The sequence below is a fragment of the Notothenia coriiceps genome, unplaced genomic scaffold (genome assembly GCF_000735185.1).
Source record: "Notothenia coriiceps isolate Sejong01 unplaced genomic scaffold, NC01 NC01_scaffold00027032, whole genome shotgun sequence".
Taxonomy (NCBI): domain Eukaryota; kingdom Metazoa; phylum Chordata; class Actinopteri; order Perciformes; family Nototheniidae; genus Notothenia; species Notothenia coriiceps.
Genome location: NW_011359733.1, coordinates 1 through 11,061, shown reverse-complemented (window position 1 = coordinate 11,061; position 11,061 = coordinate 1). Strand labels below are relative to the sequence as shown.

The window sequence follows — 11,061 nt, the reverse complement described above, 5'->3', positions numbered from 1 at the left end:
CAACAACAACATTCTCCTTCTGCTGCTCAAAGGACAGTGAACTAGCTGCAACAGAGGTTTTTAACACCCCTCCTTAACTTCCGGAAGCACTCCTGTTTCACGTAACACCGACACAATAGAGGTTTTTATAGTGCTTTTTAGCCTCTTATCGCCAACAACTTCCACCGAGAAATGTTCCGCAATAACGAGCAGCTGCTCCATTGAGAAATGTTCAAGGGCTTCCTGAGAGGGAGCACTGATAAACGCGTCTACCTCCGCCATACTACAACGCAACACCGAGCTTACAGTGAGACAAAAGAGAGAAAAGAAAAAAAACTGATTGGAGTTTCCCCACTAACTACGACACCCGCTAACTAATCTCCTCCCTGGTCTTCATGTGGTTACTTGCGGCGGGTACTTATGCACTAAAGACCGCTGGCCGAGCAAAGCGACTAGCAAGCTAGCAAAAATACTGCGACCACGGCCATGCCCCCAAACCGAGGTTTCAGCCACTTTCACCACAACATTAACACCCCGCACAACGGTCCCAAGGGAACCGTCGCTACCACCTATCAGGAGAAACCCCACACAAAACAACAAACTAACTCACACGCACCCAAGCTTATCTTACCGGTTTGGACGAGCCCCCAGCTGTCACGGCTTGGCTCTCAGCCATAACAAACGCAGCGATGAGACGACGACGTGAGTATGGAAAAAAGAGGAGTTTATTCACGCTCCCCAAAACAACCGACCACCAAACAGGGTTAACAAGCTCTATGCAGGAGGATAGCTGTTCCGGGCTGCTCTTCCTCCTACGTTCCCCCCGGGCAGAGAGAGAGCCACTGCAGCCTACTTAGATCCTTTATAGAGGCGCTGATCAGATTGGGAGCACCTGGAGAGAGGCTGCACCTGGATACAATCAGGGAGAGAGAAGCACACACACCCACACACAGGCACACCCACACCAGCATAGGCAGTGAAGCAGGGGTCGTCACACTATTTTGATCTAATCCCTTCTGATTTAATCAAGCATTTGTAGGGATAGATTGTCTTATTGTGGCAGAACTTTGGGTTGTTATTTTGCATTGTGATACTGTTAATCTGTGCAGTGGGAAACATTAATATTGGTGTTTCAGTAATAAATGTAATGGGCATTATTCTTTTTGCATTTAAATTAACTTCAGGTTGTTGTTTTATTTTATTTTTTGCGATTTTCTAAAACTATTGCAAAGTAAAAAGCGATGGAAATGTCCTTACTTATTTTTCTATATTATCGGGTTACTAATTTCTATATATATTATTTCCTGTTCATGCAGCTTGTAGCCTGGGTAGTAATTTCCAGAATGGACTGAGCTGACACCCTGACAATCACTGTTTTACTCAGCAAGGTAAGAGTCCTCTAATAATTTATACTTTTGCTGTGCACACTACAGGTTTTCATTGAAAAAATAAATTCAAATTGCAAATAATAGCTAGACAGCTCCAGACAGGCATTGGAAAAATAACAAAAATACAAATACATATTTTGAAAACTTTGGCATTTCAAAATGGATGGCACCGATATTGTATCGTTTCCTGTTAAAAACACAGAGGATGTTGATTTCTTATACACAAACTTCAAAAACATTATACTATAAATTAAAGTATAGTGCACACTGTGTATACAGTTAATAGGTACAATAAAATTGGCACACAATCTAGGCTCTGTTCAGTCAATATTTATGTTCTTGTAAATATGCTGTCTGCTGACACTGCTGGCTGTTTATGCCGCTCTTGTGTTGTTATTGCTGCTCTTTTGCATGTACACCGTTGCAGTGGTATCAATTCTGATTTCATTTGTTTCTCTGAATGAGCTAATTTTCCTCTGGCTGTGGTTTGGCACGTGGTTTATTACGCTTTAATGAGTTTTTTTTTTTTGCTGTGTTCAATTATGATAAGGATAAGTATGTCTGAGTAGTGAGTTTTATGGGCTCGATAGGCTTTGCATTCTAGTCCCCTCACTTGTTTGGTGTTGTTGTTGTTTTGTAATCAGCCCTGAAACTAAGAATAATACGTTATGTTTGCTCCAGGGATGTAAACACCAGTGTTTGTTGTTGCCATATAGTTATTTTCTGTAATATTTAGACAATATTCACAGTTCTTCATCATATTGTTCACTTAATTCTGAAGCAAATGTTCTTGTCTGTGTAGCTTGGAACGATGTTACTTCACTCTTAAAAGACCCTAGTCACTTATCACTTGAATAAGGTCTTATTGCTTATGTTAAGATGCATATCAAGAGTTTATGATTTGGCTCTGTTAATCTGCTTCTCGTTGATTATTCATGCTGCTGTTTATATGCAGGATATTTGTGTTATTTGGTATTCATTTTAAGTGAATCTTCTTTTGCTTGTTGTTTTGCACAAATGTGATGATGGATTTTGTGATTTTTTCTCGTTTGCTCTATTTTATACACTTCACCCATGTGATTTACATTTTTTATTTTAGTTATTTACTCAGCTACTGTACTTAAATACTTTTTTGCCATACTTTAATTCAACTTTTTGCTACTTTTTAATTCTAGTCCACTACATTTTTAGAACATTTATGGTCCTTCTTTGGTCATTGCTACATGTATTTAACAAAAATAGTTACCAGCTACTGTTTACACATAAAACACATTACAATTATATGATTATACTGCAGTATGGTACTACAAATATATTTAAAACAAATCTAAAATGTTCTTAATACTAACAAACTAGAACATTTAAATGATCTTACATGTATTAGTAAACAATTAAATAAGGAATCATTTAATATTCTATAACAATATAATACTTTCAACACAGCCATGGTGCATAATGGGTTCTTTTACTTTTGATGGGGGGGGACCCAAGTTTCCATAAGCAAAAACACGTGGGTTTGCTATCCTGGCTCCAAAATGGTGGAATGAGCTCCCCATTGAAATCAGGACAGCAGACAGCTTACACATCTTCCGGCGCAGACTGAAAACTCATCTCTTTCGACTCCACTTCGAGCGATAGAATTACTAACAAAGCACTTATATACTAATAAAGGACTGGCTTATCTTAAAGCCAGTTGAATAGCACTTGAAATGTTTTAGCTCTATGAAACCTGATGTACTTATATGATTCTGTTTTCTTCTAGTTTGTATCTTGTTGGTCGAATGCACTAAGTCGCTTTGGATAAAAGCGTCAGCTAAATGCAATGTAATGTAATGATACTTTAAGTACATTTAACTGGCAATACTTCTAATTAGGTAACATTTTGAATTCAGGATTTTTAGAACAAAGTATTACTACTTTTACTTAAGTAAAGGATCTAAATACCTATTCCACCACTGCATCTCAGCTGGTTCTGTGTCACAAACCATCTGAGTAGCCATCATTGGAAACTGTTTAGAAAAGGGAAGGCACTTTCAAAAATACTTGGCAGGTGATTGAATGAAGCATTTTTTCAATCACATTCTTGCCAAAGCTTATTAGGGAGGAGAAGTTCTGATATAACTGATGCTATTGCAGCATCTACGCTAACCTCTCTAGGAGCCGCTACCATTGTTTCACAATAACTGTCTTCTCTCTTTGTCGCATCACAAACACCTTAAACAACGCCGTTCCTGCCAGTAGCTCTTTGCATATATTTGTGTGTGGTCTTGTGATCCTGTAATTCTAGCATAATGTTGTGCTTTTACGAAAATCCACCTGCCAATCAAGGTAATGGCACTTGCTTTAGGGATTAAAAAAAACCTGTCCATTGTCTTAGTCAAAGACCCATTTCTTCTTTGATAATTTACGAAATGTCTCCCTGCTGCCATCCTCAGAGGACTGAATCAAGAGTCAAGTACACTGAAGGAACTGGAACGTTGACTTAAACACCTCTCACCTTAACTCTAAGCATTGGAGACATTGTTAAACTCAATTCATCATGTTTGTGTGTCAGCTTGCTTTACTGTTAATCATCTAATCATAAATGTAACGAAGCTGCTTAGCCACCTTTTTATTATTTACACTTCTGCTCCATTTCCAATCTAGAGCCATGTACTGATGCTCATCTGCTGCTTATCAACACAACATCATCATTTCTAAAAAGAGTTTGTCTTATTAAAAACAATTTTTTTTTATTTGTTATGTGCATAACTTAATAATTATATGCTGCTTTTCTGGATTGTGCTTGCTTTCTGCTGCGTGTCAAGTGAATTGGTGGGTGCAGATGTATCTATCCCATATCACTATAGGCTATTACTTTTAATGGCTAAAAGCACTCTGTTGAAGCACATAGTGCCCACGGTCTCAATTTCATCTTTGAACTTAAACCATATTCACATAATCATCCGTTCTGTGAGAGTTGGCAGATTGAAGTAATAGATTGTGTGTATAGTGGAGAGCCACATTCATTATATCACTGACTCTATGATGTGAGAACATGTTTAACATATAGATTGAGATGACAGACGGTTCCAAAAGGCCCTTGAGATGACCTTGTTCTTTATTAAAGGGTAGTGTAACAATGATAATACATGTGATACTTTAATGGTTTTCCCTTATTAAAATCCCGCTCAAATTACATGAAAACCTCAGAGCAACTGTGTGGCCGTGGACTTAGAAAATTCATGGGTGGCATGTCAGTGGTTTGATCACAAATATATCTTAATAATTTATCTCTCAATTTAAATGGTGGGTATTGGAATGATTTTTAAAAGAAAAAGAGAAGAAATAAATGTCTCAAGTTGTATTTAGTTTGAGAGGCTACAGTATATTGCCTCTCATAAATCTTTCACATAGCAACACAGATTAAAAAAATCCTTTAACAATCAACAGGCTAAATTCTTATGTATTAAATACTTTTCAACAGAGCCTTTTCTTTTATAAGTATTTTTCAGTTTAGTTTACAAAGCCCCAGCTTGTCAATGTCTTCTCCTTAACATTTAGTTCCCAGGGTATTATTGCACTGATAATTGAGAGCAAACACTCTCAAATACACTATTGGTGTAGAGTTACATTTTTGCTTTAACCAGAGACTGAGTGGAGAACCCCCAGGCATGCCCCTCAGTAGAGGGGCTCAGTTTGAGAGCCTAGTGGAGGTTCAGTAAGTATAGGGGCTCAGACCTCAGACTCCAGGCTGGATACCCTGCCCCAGGGCTTTGGCACATAGGGACTGTTGACTCTGCGCGCCACCAACACCTGCCTCCGCTCTCTGCTCCCAGAGCCTGGGGTTTCCCTCTTCCCTGAACCATCGTAGGGCCCAAACATATTGTTGTGGTAAACCACCTGCCTGTCGCTCATACGAGGCATCATTGCTGCGTTATCCGGGCAGTGACTTGTACAGGGAAACAAGTGACACATGTCCTTGGAACTGCCATAGAACTGGGGCGGTCCCTGGGCAAGTGGCCCTACATACACCGGTAAGTCTGTGTACGAGTTCAGGTAGGTGGAGTAGTGTCTGTGCACCACTGTGGAGGAGGAGCGGCGCAGGGCAGCGGCATTCTGCAGGATGGCTTCCCTGTAAGAGGGCAGCCGGGTGGACTCACAGTACTTGAGCTTCTGCTTGTAGGGGTAGGATCCCATGTGTGCCGGGTCCAAGTAAGCAGGCTCAGCAGCCAAGGGGTAGCAGGACAAGTTGTGCCCCAGACTGCCATATAGCTTGTGGGGCTTTGGGTTGGCCACTACCACCCGAGGAAAAAGGTCAGGCATGTCTACACGGGCGGAGGAAGCAGATGTTGAGGGCTTTGTTTCATCTACCTGATGGATCCTGTCGTTGCCCCATGTTGCTTTGAGGAATGAGGCCCGACGGTTGAGTTTGTCCTTCCCCAGGAGTGGTACGTCTTCCATTTCAGGCTCCAGATAGGACTTCATACAGGAGTTGCAACTTGTGCTGGTGCCTGGATAATGTCCCGCAGTGCAGCCACTGGCAGCACCCACAGGGGCATGGTTGTTAAGGAGGTGATTGGCCCTCAACTCAGCAAGGCAGGACCGAGGTTCATCGTAGTCAGCTCTGGCTCTGGGATCTGCAGCATCAAACACATAGCTATGGGTCCGCCTCTTCCGGCTCACACAGTCAGGGGGGTAGCTGAACTTCCTCCTCAGTGGTCCTCTATCTACGTAGATATTGGGCACCTGGAACTCTCTGTAAGGAACAAAAGGTGACGGGGGGTGCCGGGCCGGGTTTTCCACATACAGCCTGCTGCTGTGGTGGGGGTTAGAAGTACCAGGGGTAACAGGGTCCCGAATGGCGATGTGAGGACTGCTGAGGCTGGAGATGGGCAGAGTCCTCTCTAAGACATGCTGACTGTTGCGGCTGGGAAGCGTATATCGCAGCGGGGTGGGTCGGGTCACCACTCTGGGCTTCTCCAGGAGTGGCTGGGTGGAGGAGTCCCCATAATGAATTGGAAACGTGGGTGTGAGGGCTCTCTGAGGGTATTGTGAGTGGTTGTCTGAGATGCTGGAGATATACGGCAGACGACAATGAGCCATGTCTGTGGTTGTAACTCTAGGTGGCAGGCCAACCCGAACATTGTCGCCCCCCCGCCTGCTCCAGTGCTCTATTGTTTTGGTGGCATTGTCTAGAGAGTTCTCCACTCTGGCAGAGGACACCATGTCCTTGGCTGTCTTCAGCATTTTTAGCATATTGGCTTGTGTATAGTTGGTAGTGACGTCCGGAGTCTGCAAGCTCCCATTGTGGTCAGTGTGCTCTACTCCACTGAAGCAGCTGTAGATGCCCTGTAAAGTAACACATGGTGAAATTATTATCTTAAAGAGGAATATGCTATCATATTTGTATTGTTCTAGTGTGACATTTTTGACATGCTTTAATGTTCAAAGAGTGCCTTATTTTTCTCATACTGCCTGTGCTGCAGCACCACTTTTCACCCTCTCTCGTGAAAAGAGCCCAATGTGCTCTGATTGGTCAGTTGGAACGCTATCGAATCGCAGGTGTTAAATAGTTATGTCATTATGTTGCAGAAGAAAACAAAGGATTCCGAGGTGTTTCAGAAAGGGGTGGGGGGAGTGTGTAGGAGAGAAGTTCCCCCTGGAGTGAACTTTAGGATTTTAACATTTGCAGATAATTTGCACGAACAAAAACCTATAGAAAACACTACAGAAAAAGGAAAACCCCAAGAAGCATAATAGGGTCTCTTTAAAGCCAAATCAGATGCCAGAGTCCACCAACAATCTACAAAACTCTCAAAAGGCTTTCAATCATGTTTTGCTGCAGGCACAGTGATCTTTTTATTGAAGTTTCAGAAAACAGCTGTTCTTAACAAGTGACTAAAAAAACTACTGAATATCATCACAACAACACGAGTACACATTTAGATTCGCCGTGGTAATGAGCAGCCATGCGACCGTGTTGTAGTTTGTTTATAGCTTTTTATAACTGCCGATTTTACACTGAAAAAAATCACAAAGTGGTGTTAATATAGGGATATTATCCTACTGAACAAAAAGTGTTACGTATCACAAAGGTGTGTTTGCCACAGCGCTTATTTTTTGTTTCAAGGGACCCCTTGCGATTCTAACTTCCGTGTCGGCCTACATAAATACATTGTCACTGCATGACTCTATTATATGAAGATAATGAGGGCATTACATAAACTGTAAGAATGACTTACTCTGCTGATAGCTAAAAGGAAGTCCAGGCGCTCTGATTCGCGGACTGAATGTCGTAGTTTCCAGTAGAGCAGATGTTCCCAGGAGAAAACCAGCAGGCTCAGGCCCATGGCCACAAGCAGCATGTAGAAGACCCCCGCCATGTTGTCAATGTCCAGCTTGCTGCTCATCACCTCTTTCTTCTCATTACGGCAGATGCCTGTGAGCCAGACGGTCTGCAGCTTCTGAGTGTCGCCTGTGAGTGAGGAGCACAGTCTTATTTCATGGGATAATGAAATCCTTTCAAAAATAAACAGCACCCAACATTCAACTGGATGAGGTTTTACAGTTTTCCTGCTTGATTTAGTGAATCCCAGACCAATCCTCATCACTTTCTTATAATATATATATTTTTAAGGAGACAGCAGTTGTTTGTCCTAAAGCAAAGCAAATAATAGCTGCCCGAAATGTTTCAGCTTGTGATACCTTAAAGGGTACCTATCATGAAAAATGCACTTTTGTACGTCTTTTATAGATGAATGTGTCCCCGGTGTGTCAGGGAACTCACCAAGTGTCAGAAAACACAACCCTCTCTCTTTTCCTCCATACCCAAATCTCTAAAAACGGGGCTGCAACAGATCTGATACAGACTGATACAGATTTGAAATTGTGAAAACGGGGTGCTCTGCCTATATGGACAACTCTCCACCTATCAGGGGAATGAGAGGTTGCGTGGCATGCTAACAGCATGGTAACAGTATGGTAACAGCATGGTAACATGACGCTCGTGCCTCGGCGAGGTCAGCTGCAGCTCATTTGCCTCAGAATCAGCCCTTGTGAAGACAGGGCTGGAATAGAGCAAATAGAGCAAAATGAGGCATGGCTAAAATGCATGATCTGTTTGGTATTTTGAAAAAAAAACTTCACAGACATGTTTTATATAGGTATGGCCCTACAATATATTATTCAAATATAGCATGATAGGTCCACTTTAAAGGTGGTGTAAGTAATTAACTTCAGAAACAATTTTTGTTATAATCCATGGAATGCTCTTAACATCCCGAGAGCAATGAATTCATTAAATGCTTTGACAATAAATACATTAAAAAAAGTCATCTGTGGAAGCCGTGGTGCTGTAAAAAGCACGACCAATTATTTTAGCCGGCCCGGCTAAAATAACTGGACGGCCTACCTGCCTGTCAGCCTTCCATCTGTGCACAAACTTATCTCGTGCCCTCATTGGTCATGTGCACGTTCTTGTGTGTTGGAGGAGGGGCTCTGTAAAGAAGTCTGAAGGAAGGGGCAGATTTGTTCCGGTTGTGTACTTTCAAATTCTAGCGCACTTGAGCTGGTTTCTCCATTCTTACCTACCCTACCTTTAAACAAAACTATACAGTTTTGTCTAATTGCATCTCATTGAACCCAGTTACATGTGTATGCTGTTCCATGTTTATTGACATACATAGGAAAGGTCAACATATCTGGCAAGTTGCAACATTCTCAATGATATGACTTTGCAGCTGAAAGTAATAATTTCAAAGCCTTGAGTAAGGCCTCTCAGTTCAACATGATGTGCATTGGGCTGTATTATTAGTCTTGTCTTATGCTGCATAATTCTTCTAAAAGAAACCAGTGATTTGCCCTAGGCTTTGAAATAATTCGCCCAAGGAGCGGCAGAGCAGTGTCACATTTTGAATCACTTCTTGGAACTTAGTTTTGTTGACATGCGCTTATGGCATGTCTCCAATTTGGATGAGTTTTACTATAATAATATTGTTTATCCTTGTAGCCCTGAGTGCTTTGTGAGTGTATGTACATTGGTTTAATGTAAGGTTAGGGTCATTGTCATAAATGTTGCACTGTTTTTATAAATATCTATTCTTATCCATTTATTCAATTTACTAAATGGTTATACCTCGATTATAGCAGTGCTGGTAATATTCTGTGAAATGTAATAATAATTGCACATATATGAATACTTTACCATCAGCCAGGAACTGGAGCAGGGCCAGATCAATTGGTCGTTTCCAGCGTGAGTCCTTCTGCAGGGCGATGCCATAACCAGTGGTGGCAAACACTTTCCCACTGCCAATGGTCACCAGCTTGCAACCCTCATCTTTGCCAGCCATGTAATTCAGCACAGCAGCATCGTAGATAAAGGCATCCAGTTTCCTAGCAGGAAGAGAAATGGGCATTTTGTAACTGTTTGCACCGCTTTGGCTTGCAGTTCTTCTGTAAATATATTTTTACAAGCATTGGCTGACACCTACCCTGTTTTGAGGCTGTTCAGGGCATCCTCTACTCCCTTCTGGTTGTATTTGACCATGTGGGAGTGCATCTCGGGGTAGTTACTCCTTATGTTGCGCTCTGTGCTTCCATTTGGGACCGTACCAAAGCGGAACGGAGGGTACTGCTCCTGTGGCTTTTGAAACTGTTGAGAGAGGTAAAATGTCAAAACATGTTTTTGAAATCGATTTATAAAAGTTACATTTTCTATAATTTAGTAGTAGCGTATGTTACGTGCCGTGTTGTGTTTGTGTGTGTCTCCCTCCTGGTAGGGCTGTCCCGAATACCATTTTTCGGACTATATTCGGTAGTAATCAGCAGCGAATATTCGTTCCGCGTGGAGGGGGGGGGGGTGCGTAGTAATCAACAGCGAACCGCTTCAACGCGAGTATTTCGATTTATTCACGGCATTCTTTTTGTTATTTTACAGTATTGTTGTTTTGTTTTATTTGTTAATGTATACAACCCAATTTGTGTTCTTTGGAATTGAAAAGGATATTACATTGTGTTTGTTACTTTCGTTGCAGTTGTATGTCTTAAGTGTAATTTGGCTTGGCTTCCTATTTTGTATTTCTATTTTGAAGGAGAGTTAGCGCTGTTGACAGGAAGTTGTTGTTGCTATGGAAACAATGTGACGGAGATTAACGGAGAAAAAGTCATATCTACATATAAAGACGGAGAAAGTAAACGATAACGTTTATGGTTAAGTGTTAGCACCCCCCGAAGAGGCACAAGCTCTTACGTTGATATATGTCTTAATGTCTTTCCTTTGTTGTAAAGCACTTTGAAATGCCTTGTGTTGAAAAGTGCTATATAAATAAACTTGCCTTGCCTTGCCTTGCCTTGCCTTGATATTGGAGATTTCAATCAATTCAAATTGGCAGCCGCAGCGCGATAAAAAAAAAACGATATCTGAATAACGAAATTGAAACCCGAATAGTACTCCAACTAACGAATATTCGGGTACAGCCCTATCTGCCACTTTATATATAACAAATGAAAGCATAGAGAGATAAATGAAACCCACATGCCAAGCCAACAGCATTGACCAAAACCCTACCAAGCTCTTACAACATGTAAGCAAATGTGTCAAATACAGGGTTCTTACACCTTTTCCAAAGTCAAATTCAAGCACTTTTCAAGCATTTTCAAGGTGCATTTTCAAGCTTTTCAAGCAGCGTACAGCTGTTGTAAATTACATATTTAT

The 11,061-nt window shown here is 41.5% G+C and overlaps 1 protein-coding gene across 1 annotated transcript; it reads right to left on the bottom strand.

The window, feature by feature from the left end:
* Window positions 1-4,436: 4,436 nt before the first annotated feature.
* Window positions 4,437-10,106, bottom strand: LOC104957431 (glutamate receptor ionotropic, NMDA 2C-like). The gene is made up of 4 exons (XM_010785061.1): window positions 9,839-10,106; window positions 9,553-9,740; window positions 7,592-7,824; window positions 4,437-6,698 (listed from the first exon to the last, which is right to left on the bottom strand). Exons 1-4 carry the CDS (start codon window positions 9,904-9,906, stop codon window positions 5,082-5,084), a joined length of 2,106 nt encoding a protein of 701 aa, XP_010783363.1. The 5' UTR covers window positions 9,907-10,106; the 3' UTR covers window positions 4,437-5,081.
* Window positions 10,107-11,061: the final 955 nt, after the last annotated feature.

Bases quoted from the DNA above. Each gene is read 5' to 3' on its own strand.
- LOC104957431 (XM_010785061.1), bottom strand. From the start codon at position 9,906: ATGCACTCCCACATGGTCAAATACAACCAGAAGGGAGTAGAGGATGCC. The intron at 7,825-9,552 runs GTAAAGTATTCA...CCTCACTCACAG, and splicing joins GCTCCAGTTCCTGGCTGATG to GCGACACTCAGAAGCTGCAG. The intron at 6,699-7,591 runs GTAAGTCATTCT...GTTACTTTACAG, and splicing joins TCCTTTTAGCTATCAGCAGA to GGCATCTACAGCTGCTTCAG.